The 16,629-nt window shown below is 48.3% G+C and overlaps 2 protein-coding genes across 2 annotated transcripts; one reads left to right on the forward strand and one right to left on the reverse strand.

The window, feature by feature from the left end:
* Positions 1 to 12,037: 12,037 nt before the first annotated feature.
* On the reverse strand, positions 12,038 to 13,117 carry LOC149768517 (protein PHLOEM PROTEIN 2-LIKE A1-like). The gene is made up of 3 exons (XM_089930473.1): positions 13,030 to 13,117; positions 12,725 to 12,831; positions 12,038 to 12,584 (listed from the first exon to the last, which is right to left on the reverse strand). The coding sequence occupies exons 1-3, from the start codon at positions 13,054 to 13,056 to the stop codon at positions 12,209 to 12,211; spliced, it is 510 nt and encodes a 169-aa protein (XP_089786599.1). The 5' UTR covers positions 13,057 to 13,117; the 3' UTR covers positions 12,038 to 12,208.
* An 898-nt stretch (positions 13,118 to 14,015) lies between these two features.
* On the forward strand, positions 14,016 to 15,312 carry LOC149768518 (uncharacterized protein PHLOEM PROTEIN 2-LIKE A4-like). The gene is made up of 3 exons (XM_089930474.1): positions 14,016 to 14,190; positions 14,545 to 14,657; positions 14,753 to 15,312. Exons 1-3 carry the CDS (start codon positions 14,080 to 14,082, stop codon positions 15,111 to 15,113), a joined length of 585 nt encoding a protein of 194 aa, XP_089786600.1. The 5' UTR covers positions 14,016 to 14,079; the 3' UTR covers positions 15,114 to 15,312.
* Positions 15,313 to 16,629: the final 1,317 nt, after the last annotated feature.

Below are 16,629 nucleotides of genomic sequence, written 5' to 3' on the forward strand. Positions count from 1 at the left end.
TAATTAATGCGTTACCTGGGAAATCGGATCGCCAGTTGCTGCTGGTGAGGAGTGTTAGTTGAGCGGCCGCGATACGCGGGTTCTTCGAGGAGGATGCGGCCTGGGCGCGAGCGGAGACACGTGGACCTAGGGGTATACGTCACCCGGATCGTCCTGCACAAAGAATGCGATTTAAGGAGAATGACGCTTAGGAAATCGCGGGGAGATACGCCTCGGGAGCCGGAACGGCTCCGGATTCAGTGCGCCTGCATTTATTGGAGCCACCCGTATCGGAACTACCAGGGGGCCGCAGCTTGGCTATAAATACAGGTGCAGGTACGATGGAATTTGCCAAGCCGGAGCTGCAGGTTGCCATGGATCGCGGACCTCCTCCTTGGCATATGACTGAGAGACTCCTGTCGAAGGAAAGGGGAGGCGCTCCCCTTACAACTTCAGCCAACTAGCCGTTTCATCTGGGATCAACAAGGAGGGTCTCCCCGGCGGAACTCCGCTCTAGGCGTTTCATCCGGGATCACATCTCCCCTCCTTGAAGTTCAGCCTCCCGGTTGAGCTCTGCGCCGGACGCTCAATCCGGGACCGCGCCTCCATATACTCTTCCCCCTCGAATCCCTTCTCTTCCCTACCACTGGGGAAGATGGGAATATCCTTTGGAGGCGGCGTTCCCCTGGGGGCAGCGGGAGCTTCTTCTGCGGCGGCTCCTCCTCTTTTTGGTGAGGTGCTGGATGGCGCCTCCGGTTAGAAGCACCCACTTCTGGTGGGACTGCAGCCGCCCTGGGTTGAGGGTTTGGGTCCCCACCTCTTCTTTACTTTCTTTACTCCCTAATTCCCCTCTGGGAATTCCTTGTAATCACACGAGCACGCCACTGTAACCAGAAATTATTGAAATGAAAAGTATTGCACCTTTTTAAATTGTCTTTCTGGCCTTGTTGTTCTACTGGTAATACATCCGCAGGTTAGCGGAATTCCAGCCCCTTGGAATTTCTCGGCCATCTAGGGCTTCCAACTGGTAGGAGCCAGGTCGGTTTACCCAACGAACTTTATACGGGCCTTCCCAATTTGGCGCTAGCTTCCCACCTTCCGTAGGTTGAGATGCCTTAGCTCGCCTCAGCACCAGATCTCCAATTCTGAAAAGCTTCGGTCGGACTTTGGAGTTGTAATATTGGGCCACCCTCTGCTGATACATTGCCATCCGTACCTGAGCCATTTTCCTTGCCTCTTCCAAGAGATCCAAGTTCCCTCGGAGTTGCTCTGAATTGGCCTCGGGTCGGTGCGCGGCCACCCGAGGCGAGGGGAGTCCGAGCTCCACGGGGGCAACGGCTTCCGTGCCATAGGTTAGGCTGAAAGGCGTCTCTCCAGTAGGAGTCCGTTGTGTGGTCCGATACGCCCAAAGGACATTCTCGAGTTCCTCGACCCAAGCTTGCCTCGTCCGGCCGATCCGCGCTTTGATACCTTGGAGGATTGTCCGATTTGTGACCTCGGCCTCGCCGTTGGTTTGGGGATGCGACACGGATGTGAACCGATGCTCGATCCCGAATTCCTCGCAGAAGTCCCGGAAGTGCTTGTTATCAAACTGTCGACCGTTATCCGAGATGAGAACCCGAGGTACTCCAAATCGGACAATGATGTTCTTCTTCACAAACTTCCGGACTTGTGCCTCCGTGATGGTGGCCAGTGGCTCTGCCTCCACCCACTTGGTGAAGTAGTCGATGGCGACAATCAAAAATTTCCGCTGGGCCGAAGCGACGGGGAATGGTCCGAGGATATCCATTCCCCACTGTGCGAAGGGCCAGGGCGCGGTGATTGGCGCCAAGGGGACAGAGGGGACTCTCTGGACGTTGGCGTGGCGCTGGCAGGCGTCGCATTTCCGCACGTGGTCCTTCGAGTCCTCCAACAAGGTCGGCCAATAGTAGCCTTGCCTCATGATCTTATGCGCCAAGGACCTAGCCCCCAAGTGCGATCCGCAGATGCCTTCGTGGACTTCGCCGAGGGCGTAGGCCGCTTCCGCGGGGCGGAGGCACCTTAAGAGGGGGGCGGTAAACGAGGTCCGATACAGCCTCCCTTCATAAAGTACGTAGTGGGCGGACTTCTTTACAAGCCGCCGGGCCTGATCTTCGTCTTCAGGGAGGATTCCTTCGGCGAGGTAGGCGACGAGCGAGTCCATCCAAGACGGCTCCGGATCAATTGCCATCACCGCTCCAGCCCCGTCAATGCTCGGGGCATCCAGGGTCTCCAGGTAGATTGCCCTCGACAAGTTGTGCGCGTCTGCGTCCACTAGGCGGGACAACCTGTCGGCCCTGGCATTTTCGCTCCTCGGGACCTGCTGAATGTCAACACTGCCGAGGTCGGGAATGAGTGTTTGCACCTTCCGGACGTAGCTCTGCATGGTCGGGCTCCGCGCCTCGAACTCCCCTCGAACCTGCCCGACCACCAGCTGGGAGTCGGTGAAGACTTTCAGACGCCGGATGCCGAGCTCCTTGGCGAGTTTGAGTCCCGCGACTAGGGCCTCGTACTCCGCCTCATTGTTGGTCACTGGAAATCCGAACCTCAAGGCATACTCGGCTATCACTCCATCGGGATTGGTGAGGACCAGCCCAGCCCCTCCACCTTCAGGGTTCGACGACCCGTCAATGTGGAGCGTCCAGATCGGGAGATCGAGGCTGGGTGTCTCCGGCGGCTTAGGTTCCGCCTCCTGCACAGTGCACTCAGCGAGAAAGTCCGCGAGCACCTGGGCCTTGATGGCTGGTCGGGGCTGGTAGCGGATGTCGAACTCACCAAGTTCTACTGCCCACTTCACCAGCCGTCCCGCATTCTCTGGATTGCTGAGAATCTGCCGCAGTGGTTGATCGGTCAAAAGGGTGACAGAATGAGCCTGGAAATAGGGGCGAAGCCTCCTGGTCGCAGTCAGCAGCGCGAAGGCGATCTTCTCAGCCTTCGTGTACCGCGTCTCGGCATCCCGGAGGACTCGGCTGATGTAGTATACAGGCTTCTGAAGTCTTGCCTCTTCCCGAACCAGTACTGCGCTGACTGCGGTTGGGGAGACCGCCAGGTAAAGGTAGAGCATCTCCCCCTCTTGCGGCTTGGACAGCAGGGGAGGAGACGCCATGTACTCCTTGAGCTGGTCGAACGCCGCATGACATTCGGCCGTCCAGAGGAAGTCTTTTGGGCGCTTCAACACCTTGAAGAATGGTTGGCAGCGTTCGGCCGACTTTGCCACAAATCGTCCGAGCGCGGCGACCCTTCCAGCGAGCTCCTGAACCTCCTTCACTTTGGTCGGAGGGGACATATCTTGGATGGCTTTGATCTTGTCCGGGTTGGCCTCGATCCCGCGCTGGTTGACAATGAAACCGAGGAACCTCCCGGCCGAAGCACCAAAAGCGCACTTCGCTGGGTTTAGCTTCATGCGAAACTTTCGCAAGGTGGTGAAAGTCTCCTCCAGATCTGCAATGTGCTGGTCTGCATGGCGGCTTTTTACCAGCATATCGTCCACGTACACCTCCATATTCCGGCCGATCTGCTCCTTGAAGATTTTATTGACGAGGCGCTGGTAAGTGGCGCCAGCGTTCTTCAGACCGAAGGGCATTACCTTGTAACAGTACAGCCCCCGGTCTGTTATGAAGGCAGTTTTCTCCTCATCCTGTGGAGCCATCATTATTTGGTTGTAGCCGGAGAAGGCGTCCATAAAAGACAGTAGCTGATATCCGGAAGTCGCGTCGACCAGTTGGTCTATCCGTGGAAGCGGAAAGCTATCCTTGGGGCACGCCTTGTTCAGGTCGGTGTAGTCGACGCACATCCTCCACTTCCCGCTCGCCTTCCGGACAAGTACGACGTTTGCCAGCCACTCGGGGTAGCTCACCTCTCTTATGAAACCTGCCTCCAAGAGTTTGTCTACCTCCTGGTCGACCACCCGGATCCGATCCGGGGCACAGTGTCTCTTCTTTTGCTTTACTGGTCGGTGGGTCGGGTCGACGTTGAGGGCGTGAGAAACGACCTCCGGGTCGATCCCAGGTACATCGGCCGCCGACCAGGCAAACACATCTGCATTGGCTCGGAGGAATTCCACTAACCGGAGCCGAGCTTCCAAGTCGAGGTTGGCACCGACCCGGACCGTGCGGTCCGGGCGGCCTTCTTCGAGGGGAACTTCGATTACGCCCTCGGCCGGCTCCCCGTGCCGCAAGGCCACTTCGTCTCTGGCGTCAAGTGACTCGACGCTTAGGGCCTCCATGGGCTTCTTCCCTTTGAGAGTTGCTAGGAAACACTGCCGTGCGGTCGGCTGGTCACCTCGGACCTCTCCAATCCCGGCCGCTGTGGGGAACCGCATGAGCAAATGGTAGGTAGAAACCACCGCGCGAAGGGCGTTCAGTCCGGGTCGTCCGAGGATAGCGTTGTAGGCCGAGGGGACACGGACGACCAAGAACCCGAGCCGCACCGTGGCTTCTGCGGGTGCAATGCCCGCAGTCACAGGCAGCTCGATGACACCTTCGGCCGAGATAGCGTCTCCAGTGAATCCTATGAGGGGGGTGGATGTTTTGTGCAACAATTGTCGGGAAAAGCCCATCTTTTGGAAGGCCTCGTAATACAAAATATCAGCTGAGCTTCCACTATCCACAAGAACACGCCTTACATCATAGTCCGCCATAGTGAGAGAGATCACCATGGCGTCATCGTGGGGAGTCTGAACCCCCTTTACATCTTCATCACAAAAAGTGATTACATTTCCGACCCGCTGCCTCTTCGCGACGGCCACTCCTGATACTTCCGCCGAGCCCCCTGCGTTCCTCACGGGCCGAGAGCAGCCCCCAGTGATGGTGTGGATCACTCCCGCAACGGGTCGATTCTGCTTCCGAGGCTCCTGAGGGGCCGGGTCGGCTGGACGCGGGTCTGCGGGGGGACGTCGGTCGTTTACATATCGACCGAGACGCCCTCGGCGAATGAGAGCCTCGATCTCGTCCCGAAGCTGGAAGCAGTCTTCGGTATCGTGGCCGTGGTCTCGGTGGTACTCACAGTACGCCCGAGAAGGCTTCCTCCCAGGGATCTTCTTCATCTGCCTCGGGACCGGGAGGTCCTCCCGCCCCTTGACCTCCATGAGGATCTGGGCCCGGGGGGCCAGGAGTGGGGTGTACCGGTTGAAGCGTCGGTGCGGAGAACGAGGGCGTGTGGCGCCGTGGTTCCTTGCTGGTGACGGGCTTCTGCGCCGGCGTTGAGGCGTCGGGCTCCTCCTCTGGGGTACCTCTTTTCGCCTTTTCTTCCCGGGCTTTAGAGGGGCCTCGGCGGCCTCCTTGTTCCGGTGGGAGGCTGCCTCCTCGGCGTCTGCATACTGGTTTGCCCGAGACAACAGCTCCGGGAAGCTCCGCGGCAGGCGTTTGTCCAGGGAGAAGGTGAGTCTGCCCTTCCGGAAGCCTCGCTTCAGGGCTGAGAGAGCCACCTCCTGGCTCAAATTCCGGACCTCCAGTGTTGCCTTGTTGAAGCGGGTGAGATAATCCCGCAGGCTCTCTCCCTCGTTCTGCCGGACATCGAAGAGGGAGTCGGAGACCAGTCTTCGCCGGCTACTGACGGCGAAATGGCTGATGAAGAGACGGGTGAACTGGTGGAAGGACTGGATGGAATTAGCCTCCAGGCCGGCGAACCACGCCCTTGCCGGGCCGCGGAGGGTCGCCGGGAAGGCCTTGCAGAGGAGAGGATCCGATGCTCCATGGAGGAGCATAAGAGTCCTGAAACTCTCCACGTGGTCCCGTGGGTCCGCCGCCCCGTCGTAGGGTTCGATCGCCGGCATTTTGAACCCCGGCGGGTTTAGGGTTCGCAGGATCCTTGAGGCAAGCGCCGGCTGGGAGGAGATTTCCAAGTCGGCGAAGGGATCTTTGGAGTGGCCCTTCAGGACCTGGAGCTGTCTGTGGAGATCGTCCACCCGCCGGTCCAGGGAGCGCGACCGGTGGGTGGGAGACAAGGAGCGGCGCGAGGGGGACCGACTGGAGTGCGGGCCCCTCGAGGACTGGGGTGTCTGAGAACGCGCCCGGGTCCGCCTCTCGTACCCCGCGCAGCTCCGATGAGAAGGTCCTGGCAGAATGGACCGCACTCGAGAATCCTCCCCGCGCCGGCGCTCCTCTCCATGGGAGAGGAAGGAGCGCGGGTTGTGAGGAAGAGGCGAGTGCTCGGGGAGCAGCGGCTCCTGAGCCCGCTGCGGCACCCGAGAGATCACACCCTGCAGATTCTGCACTGCCTCCGCGAGGGTGCGAACCTGCTGGGCTAGCTGGTCGAACTGAGCAGGTTCGACCGTCTGAATGGGAGGAGAAGCGGTGGAATGCTGCTGAGAGTGTGTTGGGGACGCAGCAGCCTCCCGGCCAGAGGCGCGAGAGGCTCCGCGACCGGAAGCATTGGAAGCTCCGCGACCACCTCGCCGTGCCATTACGATCGTTCTGAGATTCGTGCCCTTCCTCTAGCGCCAACTGTTGCTGGTGGTCCAAACCGAGAACGATTGACACGACGGTGTGAACGGGGTTCCGCCTGAGTTGTCTTGGTTGATGCTGGTTGCGCTCCACCTTCCGCCAAGGAACCTGCAAACAAGCCTTGCACCACCACCAGGGTGGTGATGGCCCTCCGACGGTCAAGTCAGAGGAGATTGGAGGAGGAGAGATGATAATCACAAGTGGGAGAGAGTGCTCTGGGAGGTATTGCTTACCCCCCCCCCTTCTCCCCCCAGCCGCATATATACCTGGCTGGGAGGTCTCTCAGGGGGGTTTGTCGTCGTGGGGCACGATAGAATGGCCACTGACATGGCCGTTACGGGGCGTCGTGGAGCAGCGCTGGGTACGGTCATGGCAGGGCGTAGTGGAGCTCCGCTTTGTACGGTTGATACAGGAGATCGTGGGCAGCATCGGGTACAGCCGTTGCAGGGAGTAGTGGAGCAGGAGGCCGCGGCGTGCCTCTGGAGAATAGCCTGTCGTTATCAAAAGATCTCCGACTCGGGGTCGGAATGCTGGATCATAGGGCAGCCGACCCGGGGTCGGGCTGCGAAGCCGAGGAGGTCCGACTCGGGGTCGGAGTGCTGGATCATAGGGCAGCCGACCCGGGGTCGGGCTGCGGAGCCGAGGAGGTCCGACTCGGGGTCGGAGTGCTGGATCATAGGGCAGCCGACCCGGGGTCGGGCTGCGGAGCCGAGGAGGTCCGACTCGGGGTCGGAGTGCTGGATCATAGGGCAGCTGTAGCTTTCCTGGATACGCGTGCCGATCACGTGGGGCATGGCGGCTCAATTCCCCCATAACACTTTCCTATATTGATCATCTCAAACAGATCCTTGATGCACAGTTCAAGCTTAAAGATTTGGAAACCTTAAAATTTTTTCTTGGGCTTGAAATAGCTAGAAGTTCTAAAGGGATATCTGTTTTTCAACGAAAGTATGCTTTGGAGGTATTAGAAGATGTCGGATATCTTGGTGCAAAACCTACAAAATGCCCCATGGTGCAAAATTTAAAATTGAGCAGGTTTGAAGGTGAACCTATTGCGGATCCCACGGTTTATCGAAGGCTTGTAGGAAGGTTGTTATATCTTACCATAACTAGGCCGGATTTGAGCTTCTTTGTACAAGTGTTAAGTCAGTTCTTAGACTCACCAAAACAGCCACATTTGGATGCAGCTTACCATGTATTTAGATACTTAAAGACTACACCAGGGCAAGGGTTGTTCTTTCCCTCAAATTCAGAACTACATTTGAAAGCATTTTGTGATGCGGATTGCGCAGCATGCTCAGACACACGCAGATCAGTCACAGGATTCTGTGTTTTCCTTGGGGAGTCACTCATATCATGGAAATCGAAGAAGCAGACCACTGTTTCAAGATCATCTGCAGAAGCGGAGTGTTGCTCCATGGCTTCTACATGCTGTGAACTCACATGGCTTGTGAATCTTCTCAAGGATCTAAATGTTAATCATACAAGATCAGCATTACTCTTTTGTGACAATTAAGTGACATTACATATTGCTGCCAATCCAGTTTTCCATGAAAGAACAAAGCACATTGAAATTGATTGTCACATTGTGAGAGACAAAGTACAATCTGGTCTTATTCGAACCTTACATGTTTCCATAACAAATCAACTTGCTGACATGTTAACCAAAGCTCTTGGAGTTGCTCGATTCAATGCATTATTAAGCAAGATGGGTGTTCATAACATTCACATGCCATCTTGAGGGGGAGTGTTGCAGTTCTATTTATACAGCCTTTACTATGTTTGTTAAACTTAGCTGTAATTCAGTTGATTCAGTTAAGTTTGTTAAGCTTCAGTTAGAACTGTTAGTCAGTTAGAAATACTGTTATACTGTTGCATCAGTTACTCGGTGGTTAATGAGGTTGTTATATAAACAGAGTAGTATGACAGAAGAGAGGTAGAAGTGTTCTTGTATTCAACTCTAGTATTCTGAGTTTAGACTTCTTGTATTCAGTACTTGTATTCTGAAAACAGTAGAGAATGAAAACACTTTTACTCTCAATCTTCTTGTGACGATTCTCTTTTCCCATCTCCATTCTTAATCAAATTCTTTTTCTTTCGATCTTCATCTCTGTTCTTGCTGTTCTACTTCATCAGCAGCAATTATTGACAAATATTTTCATTGTAATGCTATGCTCTTAATTAGATTATGGAAATTCGTTCAAGGTATATTAGCTATTAGCATTTCAATACTAGCAGTTTAGTTCAAATTATCTAATGAAAGCATAGTTTCTCTTCTGGAAAAACTTTGTGACATTATTCCATTTTGCAGTGTAACCTTGTCCACATATTGCACAAGGATTCTTGGTCTGGTCGCTTAAAATCCTTTTTCAGTACAATGTGGAGTGCTTTTATTTACATGTTGGAACACTAGCTCATTCGTGTCTTCAGCAGGAAGTCTAGTATCGATGATGGCATCGTATGCATTTGTTCCTCCAAAATTGTCCAAAAAGAACCATGCTATTATAGGGGTTCTTCATGTTATTGCACATATGACTGCGGCACTTATCCTAATGTTGATGTTAGAGCTGGGGATTGAGATATGTATACGGAATCATCTTCTAGCAACTTCAGGTAGTTTTCGCTTCTCAATTTAATTTATGCAAGATAGACATGCACTTCACGATGCTTGATAGCCTATTTCACATGCTACTTTTTTCAGCTTATCCTCAAATGGATGAATGATAAAATGTAATTTAACTTCTTGCATTTTGCGCAGAAAATTTAAGAAGAGGCAACCATGCATGGTCCTTTTCCGGCACATTATGACTTATGAGCGTCTGTTCCATTTGATGTTTTGGATATGGACTGGAGGATCTTCTCCTTTAATTGTACTAGTGGTGCTTTGACTGCAAACCAATTCATGAGTCTTTTGATACTAGAGACCATAAGTAGTTTTCAGCAGTTGCTCAAAAAGGGACTACTGTTGGGATATCCAAAACCCTGTAAATGGCAATTAATCAGCTGTCCAACATACTATATGTTAAAAAGAAGTTCAGTGACCTTGAACTTGTTGATGCCTATTAGTAATTCTTTGCTATCCATTGAGTCAAATGAGTGAAAGGAGACCGAATGTCTTCTTGAATTTACAATTGATTGACTATTCGAATAATCAAACATTTGACTCTAATCCTCTAACCTGATATATTCATTCTATTGGTTTTAAAATGAATACCTAAAAAAAAACATAATTAAATGACTTGTACTATATAATTGCTATGAATATTTGAAGTCTAAAGAGTTCAAAGAAGTGTTGACCAAGATATGTAAAGTGTCCTTGTTGCATTATTTGAGCCTATAAAAACTGACCTGGTATAATAGTCCCCAATTTGACCCATGCCGCAGTGACCCTTAATCTATATGGGCCATGGGCTGCGTCTACTATGATAGTATTTGTATCAACCTAAGCATGACTCGAAAAGGCTAATTGAGAAGGGATTTTTTGGATTCCTTAGCTCTGCATTACAATTCAAGATTTATCCAGTACATAGCCGATGTCGGGCTAAAATCATACTCGCATGGTCCTCATAGGTACTATAAGCCAAATGATTCGTTGGCCCTAGCTTTTGACAAGTTGTTCCAAAAGAAAAGGCAGGCACTCTCTAAAGACTCCCTCAAACAAGCTAGAATTTTATTCGAACTAAATGATGAAATGATTGATCATTTCCTTCCGATTTTTGACAACATGCCTCACTTATTCCAAACCTTTTGTTTTGTTTTTGTTGTTTTTTTTTCTTTTTGATGATAAAGGAGGTCATAGACCACCCTACATTTGTTAAGGTAAATGAAAAAAATTACGGAGTAAGAAAGATAAGGGAGACTTTCAGATGCAAAGAGCAACAGTAAGGAGAAGATAGCGTAAGCATACAGTACTCATCAAGAATAGAAAAGCATTCATAGACGGTAGTTAAAGGAAAAGAAAATGGAGCAAGCTCACCTTGTAGGCCAGTTGAGATGAATGGCATAGCCTGCAGTAGAAGCTTCACTTGCTAAGCGTTTGAAGGACTATGGAGAGGAAGATTATGTAGCTTTCCAACTAGCTTAACCAAACTCAACTTTGGTTTTTCAAACTCATTGACATAATGCCTCCCTTTTTTGGATGCTAACTCAACATAATTCAATTTTGAATTTCAACTCTCATCACCTTAAAAGGGGATGTCTTTTCATCCACAAAGCTTAGAGTAATATTTGTTTTCCAATGTCAAAGATTGGCAACTAAATTTTTCTATCGAATTACCAAGGGACTTGTTTGGTTTGCGGAAAAAGAAGAGAAAGAGTGTAGTCAATGGAAAAATAAATTAAAGAAATGTCTCTTGTTTGGTTGGAGTTTTGAATGGAGAGAGATGAGAAAGTAGTATTTCCGTAAAAATAAAATTCTCATATTATATAGGTAAGCTATTTTTTTACCAGTTGAAAATTAGAATGATTTTTTTTAACTACCCTTAAGTCATAAAAATTCATGGATAAAATATTTCTCTTTATAAAGGGTATAATAAATATTTCACACAAGTTTTTTTGGCAAAGTAGATACTTAACCAAACATAATCTACTCTAGAATAGCCATTTTTTCATGGTCACTCAAACATGTCAAAATCATTTTTTCTGGAATCATATTCTCAGAAATCAAGTTTTCGAAAAAATATTTTAGTAAAGAAAAAAATTTTCCACTAACCAAACGAGTCCTAAAAGGATTCATAATAAATTCATACCATCCCTCTATATAAAAGCACGTTAGTGATGACCGAGTATGTTGTCACGCTATAGGTGTTGGTTTATCAATAAAATATATAATTCAAAGTTGTGAGGTTTTAAGAATAGTCTCATATTGGATATTTAACTAAGTGTAAATCTACTTAAATATAATTCCTTATTTTAGACTCCCAAAGAACTTAGTTTTTTAAGTAGATAAGATCTAGTTTTTATCTTTATTTCTCCCTTTTCTTTTAAAATTCTATGATGAATAGAAGAATCAGGTGAAGGGATGCATCTAATAAAAGGATACCTAACCATCCAATTGCACTCACCCTTTTACATCTATAAATAGAGAAGGAGATAGTGCTTCCTATCAATTTGAACAGCACCACGCAAGTGAATTAGAGACGATAATTGTGAGAGTAAATTGAGCACCAAGTGAGTGAGAGATATTTTCAACGTATTTTGCTGATTTTCAGCGCATCTGGAGTTGGCTAGTATGAGTTCGACTTTGACTCTTCTTTATTAGAGTATATTTTAAGAAGAGCACGAAGCAATTCGTTTGTATCTTAAGAGTAACTTGTGGCTATAATATTTTTTGCCGCCATAAAAGCATAACTAAGTGCATGTAGGATGCGCCAGAAGAAGTACATTTGCGATGGGTCACCATGTTTAGCTGAGAGGAAAAAAATGCCACTTTTATGTCAATGGCTTAGTATTCGCTCTACGGTTGAATTTTCCTGATTTGCGTAGGTATGGTTGCTCTAATTTAGTCACGTCGCGTCCATTGCAGTGCGCAATGCTAACAAGTATGATATGGACCTAGGCTAGTTTTCAGTCAATGAAACATAAGAGAGAGCACCCGATTTTATTCAACCACCAATTCCATATAAGGATTGGTAGATTTTATTCAGGCAATACAAGCACATACGATACAAGCACACATGGTACCGGGCACGTCGAGAAGGGATGGCACGTGCCCCTAATTTAACGTAGAGCGGACTCGGTCCCAGGAGGAACCAACAGCGGCGTCTTTCTTAGTTATACGCGGGTCGGACCTCGACGTACTTGACGACGAGCCCCTTCTTCCAGTGCGTCTTGTCGTCCCCCAGCATGGAGAAGGTGACATCCCCGCTTGCCGATGCCGTGAAGGAACCGACGAGGAGCTCCTTCCATTCGTTCACGGGCATCTTCTTGAGTTCATCACTTTTGCGCGAGGTAGATTTGTCATCGGGCGTATCGAGACTGAGAGTCACTGGGGATTCCCACCCGAAGCTTGGCTCCAGCAGCATCACCACGAACACCACCTCGTACTTGGCGTTGGGCGTGAGCTGCGACATGCTGAACTTGCCCTTGATCTCGAGCCAGCATACTTCTAACAATTGTGGCACTTCAATGTCCTTGTAGTCTTGGCTGAAGGGAACAAGAATTGCTTCAGAACTTTAATGCAACCAAAGATTGGTTTGGAATATCAGAGCGAAACACACACATTAAAACAAAACAAAAACAAAAAAAAAATTAAGTGGCTGACAAAATTGATTAATTCTGATAACCTCCTCAGCAAGAGCCAGTGCCACCTCCAGTATCTCTCATCGCTGCCCCAGGTGATCCACAGGTCTCGCGGGTATATGAACAAATCGTCGACCTCAGTATCGGAGCTCTAGGTAACCAAAAAGAATTTTTTTAAGGTTAAATTTTGCGGTCATTTGTACTGGATTTGTGTCTTAGTAATTCGGCAGATTAATTGGCGGTAATTGATATAAAGGATAAAAGAAAGAAACAGAGAAATAGCGCGCGGCACAGAAAGCCGCCGCATTTGAAACATGAATCGCAGAGAGCGTACGAACGTGGGACGCACCTTAAGCTTGAAACCCGCAGCTGCCATCTTTCTCTTCTCTCTTTGGTCTCTCCCTTTCTCCTTAAGGCCGCTCCCCTTCTCGGTCTCTGATGCATTAGCCTTCCTGCCAGGACGTATTTATAGAGGCCGAAGAATCCGAGTTGGGTGGATAAAGGCCTTGTTGTTGCACGTATGATTAAACAATGACTCGCAAGTCTCGTCTTTTGGATATCCATGCATAAAAAATGACCTCGTTGGAGCCGCGGATTTCTCAGTTCTCGTTACTCTACCACGGAGATCTAGAAGCGCCCTCATTACCCTTTGTTTTTTTTCTCCTTGAGTGAAATATCAGGCGAAGCCCCCCACCAACTTCACTAATGTAATCGACATGAAAGCTCCAGATGGACTGTTCATAGGACGAGGAAGAAAGTAGAAATCATATAAATTACATCGATACAAGAGAAGATGAGAACATATACACTGCCCTGATTGCCCTTGCAAGAACAGTATACAGTATAAAAAAGACGAGCAATAGATGGGTTGAGGGAGGCTAGCTGGAAATGAAGGGTTTGCAAGCCTATGTTCTTGGTGGTTCCTGCCTTTGTGCTGCATCCTTTCTTGCGTGCACAACCTTGTCGAACGGTTCCCTATTTCAATTAACGATAAAGTTCCCGTGTTCTGGTCCGAAAAGAAGCGAAAGGTCGGGGTACTGCTCGATTTTGGCACTTCACTGCATGCATCTAGTCTTCAAGTTTTTTTTTTTATATACCTATAATAAATAACAAGGCGACAAGTCTTCAAGTCTTTTTCTATACCTAAAATAAATAACAAGGTGACAAGTCTTCAAGCCTTTTTCTCTACCTATAATAAATAACAAGGCGACAAGTCTTCAAGTCTTTTTCTATACCTATAATAAAAAACAAGGTCGACGAGTCTTCAAGTCTTTTTATATATCTCAAGTATATGCCCACTCCTTGGCCCTGCTATCTATAAATCTGCTCTTCATGGACTCCATGAGAGCAAGGAAGTGGTAGAGCACCAGAAAGATAGAGGGGAAGAGAAATCAAGAAAATGAAGTCGTCCAAAACCACTGAAGTTATCGTTAGCTATGCTGATCTCCAGCCCATTGGGGATCTCCATGGCATATTCCGCAGCGGGTCGTTCATCAACAACAACACCATGGCAAGTCCCAATTCTAATCTTCCGAAAAGTCTAACTAATTAAACTTTATTTTTCACCGAAAGTACTCCACATCATGGTAGTGATCATACATGTCCCCGTATTGCCATTCGATATTTTCCTTGTGTCTGTTTGTATCTCTCTAGCAGGTCATGAATCGGGCCAGAAATTAACCGGCTCTAGACCCTCCGCAGACATTCCTGGGCATGCACATTGTTATTATTATTATTTTGGCTCAGGAATACTTTCTAACAGACCTATATGTTGTTGCTTAGAATTTTATATAAACTGGATTTAGTGATTTGAGCACATATTGTGCTAGAGTTAAGTTACTTTTCCCGCTCTTCAATGATTCAGAGGTGCGTGAAGGAGAAAGCAAGCAACTTCTCGAGCTTCATGATCTACGCGAGGGAACTGAAGATCACTTGGGAGCATGACCCGAGATACTGGCGCTGGCTTTGGTTGGAAGAGTACGTAAGAGCTTCTTTTACTCAAACGAGCAAGTTGGAGGTTCAAACCGTCTGTTGGGTTGTCACCCCTGAATTTTCTCATGCATGCATGGCAGGGACCTGAAGGTCGAAGTCGCGGAGCTGTTGAAAGTTTGTTGGCTCGAGGTGCACGGGAGCCTCCCGATGAGCCTCCTTAACCCTGGGCACAAGTATGATGTCATGTTTGTGATCATGATGAAGGATGCGTCAGGGTTTGATCCTAAAGCCACCTTCAAGCTCGAACTACCCGATGGTGAGGTGAAGCAACAGAAGATGAGCCTCAAAGCATTGGCCTCGAAGGAGTGGGTCATGGTGAAGGCCGGAGACTTTGTGGCCAAAGGCGAAGGGGAGATCAAGTTCTCAATGCTCGATTATGAGGAACTGAACTGGAAGACTGGACTGATCATTTGCGGGGTTCAGATCAAGCCCAGCACCTGATCATGAGTTCTTTCTCATCCGAAGCTGTTCCGTGGGCCATATCATATATGTTGCAATCTTGTAGTAGTTGGCGTGCTATCTGAATTCACGTAATATCAATAAATAAATGGATGACGGCCTTTCTCCAAGTGCTCGTCATCTTTGTTGTAATGCCTTCCGCAGGCTTTAATATAATAAATAAAATCCTATCTATTTGCCGTTTCCTAGCCGTTCGATCGTATCTAATTGAAGCCAATTCATCTAAAGCGCGAGGAAAATGGTACACCGACGAGCTTTTCACCGCGCCTACCATTTCCTGTGAGACACCCGAGGCAGCGGCTTCGATGAATTGGAGGGAAGTTTTGAAACACGAAAAGAATCATAATCATACAAAACCTGCGGCAAAGTATTCGACCAGACCCAGTCTATTCTAGCTTCAGTTTCTTTCTCCCTGAAAGCACTAAACATAGATTTTCTGACGCCATAGCACCTAGGATGCATGTGCTACTGCATGGATCTTGAGTTTCAGCTGTTCAAGCTGTAGGTGCCGGCTGCACCTGTCGCGGATCCCACCTGCATGACTCTGGGAACTTAAACAACATGGATATTATTTCCTTAAGAGAGTTTCATGTTAAATTGTTAATTAATTTTAGAAAGTTTTAATTTTTGTGAACTATTTTTTTTGAAAACTTTTGATGTTAGTTATCGTTCGTCGGGTTAAAATATAGAGGTGCAAATGGGTTGGGTCGGATCATGAGTGACCCCGACTCAACTCGGTTTCTTGTTTGGATCGTAATTTTGGATCCAAACCCAACCCAATAGAAGACTGGATTGGGTCATGTCGGGTCCATCACTATAATTTTTGACCCAATGGATCATTCGGGTCGAGTCGGGTCGGGTCAATATATAATTCAGACCCAACCCAAAAAACTCAGGTTCGGTTCGGATCAACCCATCCATGGTTTTCAGAACTTGTTTGCACCTTCGATGGCTGCAGCCCGCGAGCCCAAATAATTTTATAAATTTGGGTCGAGTCAAGTCGTAGGATTAAAAACTAAAATTATCCAAATTTCAAATAGGTCGGGTTTGAATTCAGTAAATCCTGATCCAACCCAAAAAATGGAACCGGTCCAATTTTAGGACCAGACTCGGCTCCACGGGTCCTCCAAAATGGGTCGGGTCAGATCTAAGCATGTCAGATAGGATCGGGTCATGGATCAACCCGACTTATTTGCAGCTTTATTAGAATATGATTTGAAATCCTACATAAAAAAGTTTAAAGAAAAAAGTTTTTTTATATTCTCTATAAATACTTTTATTGGGGTTTTTCTTATAATCGATCTTTAAATTATTGATCAGTAAGAGCTCCTTTGTGGAATTTTATCATTTTCTTTATTCTTTTTAATCTCTTTTGATGAATTATCAGAGTTGGTTAGTGAGCGTGCGAAAACTGTCTCATTGAAGTAGCCCGCTAAAATATTATTTTCTGGCCTTGGAAGAGAGAATAATATCCACCCTTGCTGCCCTTCCAACTGTA

This window comes from Phoenix dactylifera, chromosome 1 (assembly GCF_051530095.1).
Source record: "Phoenix dactylifera cultivar Ajwa chromosome 1, Ajwa_hap1_PhDact_Kaust_v1.1, whole genome shotgun sequence".
In the NCBI taxonomy this organism is placed as follows: domain Eukaryota; kingdom Viridiplantae; phylum Streptophyta; class Magnoliopsida; order Arecales; family Arecaceae; genus Phoenix; species Phoenix dactylifera.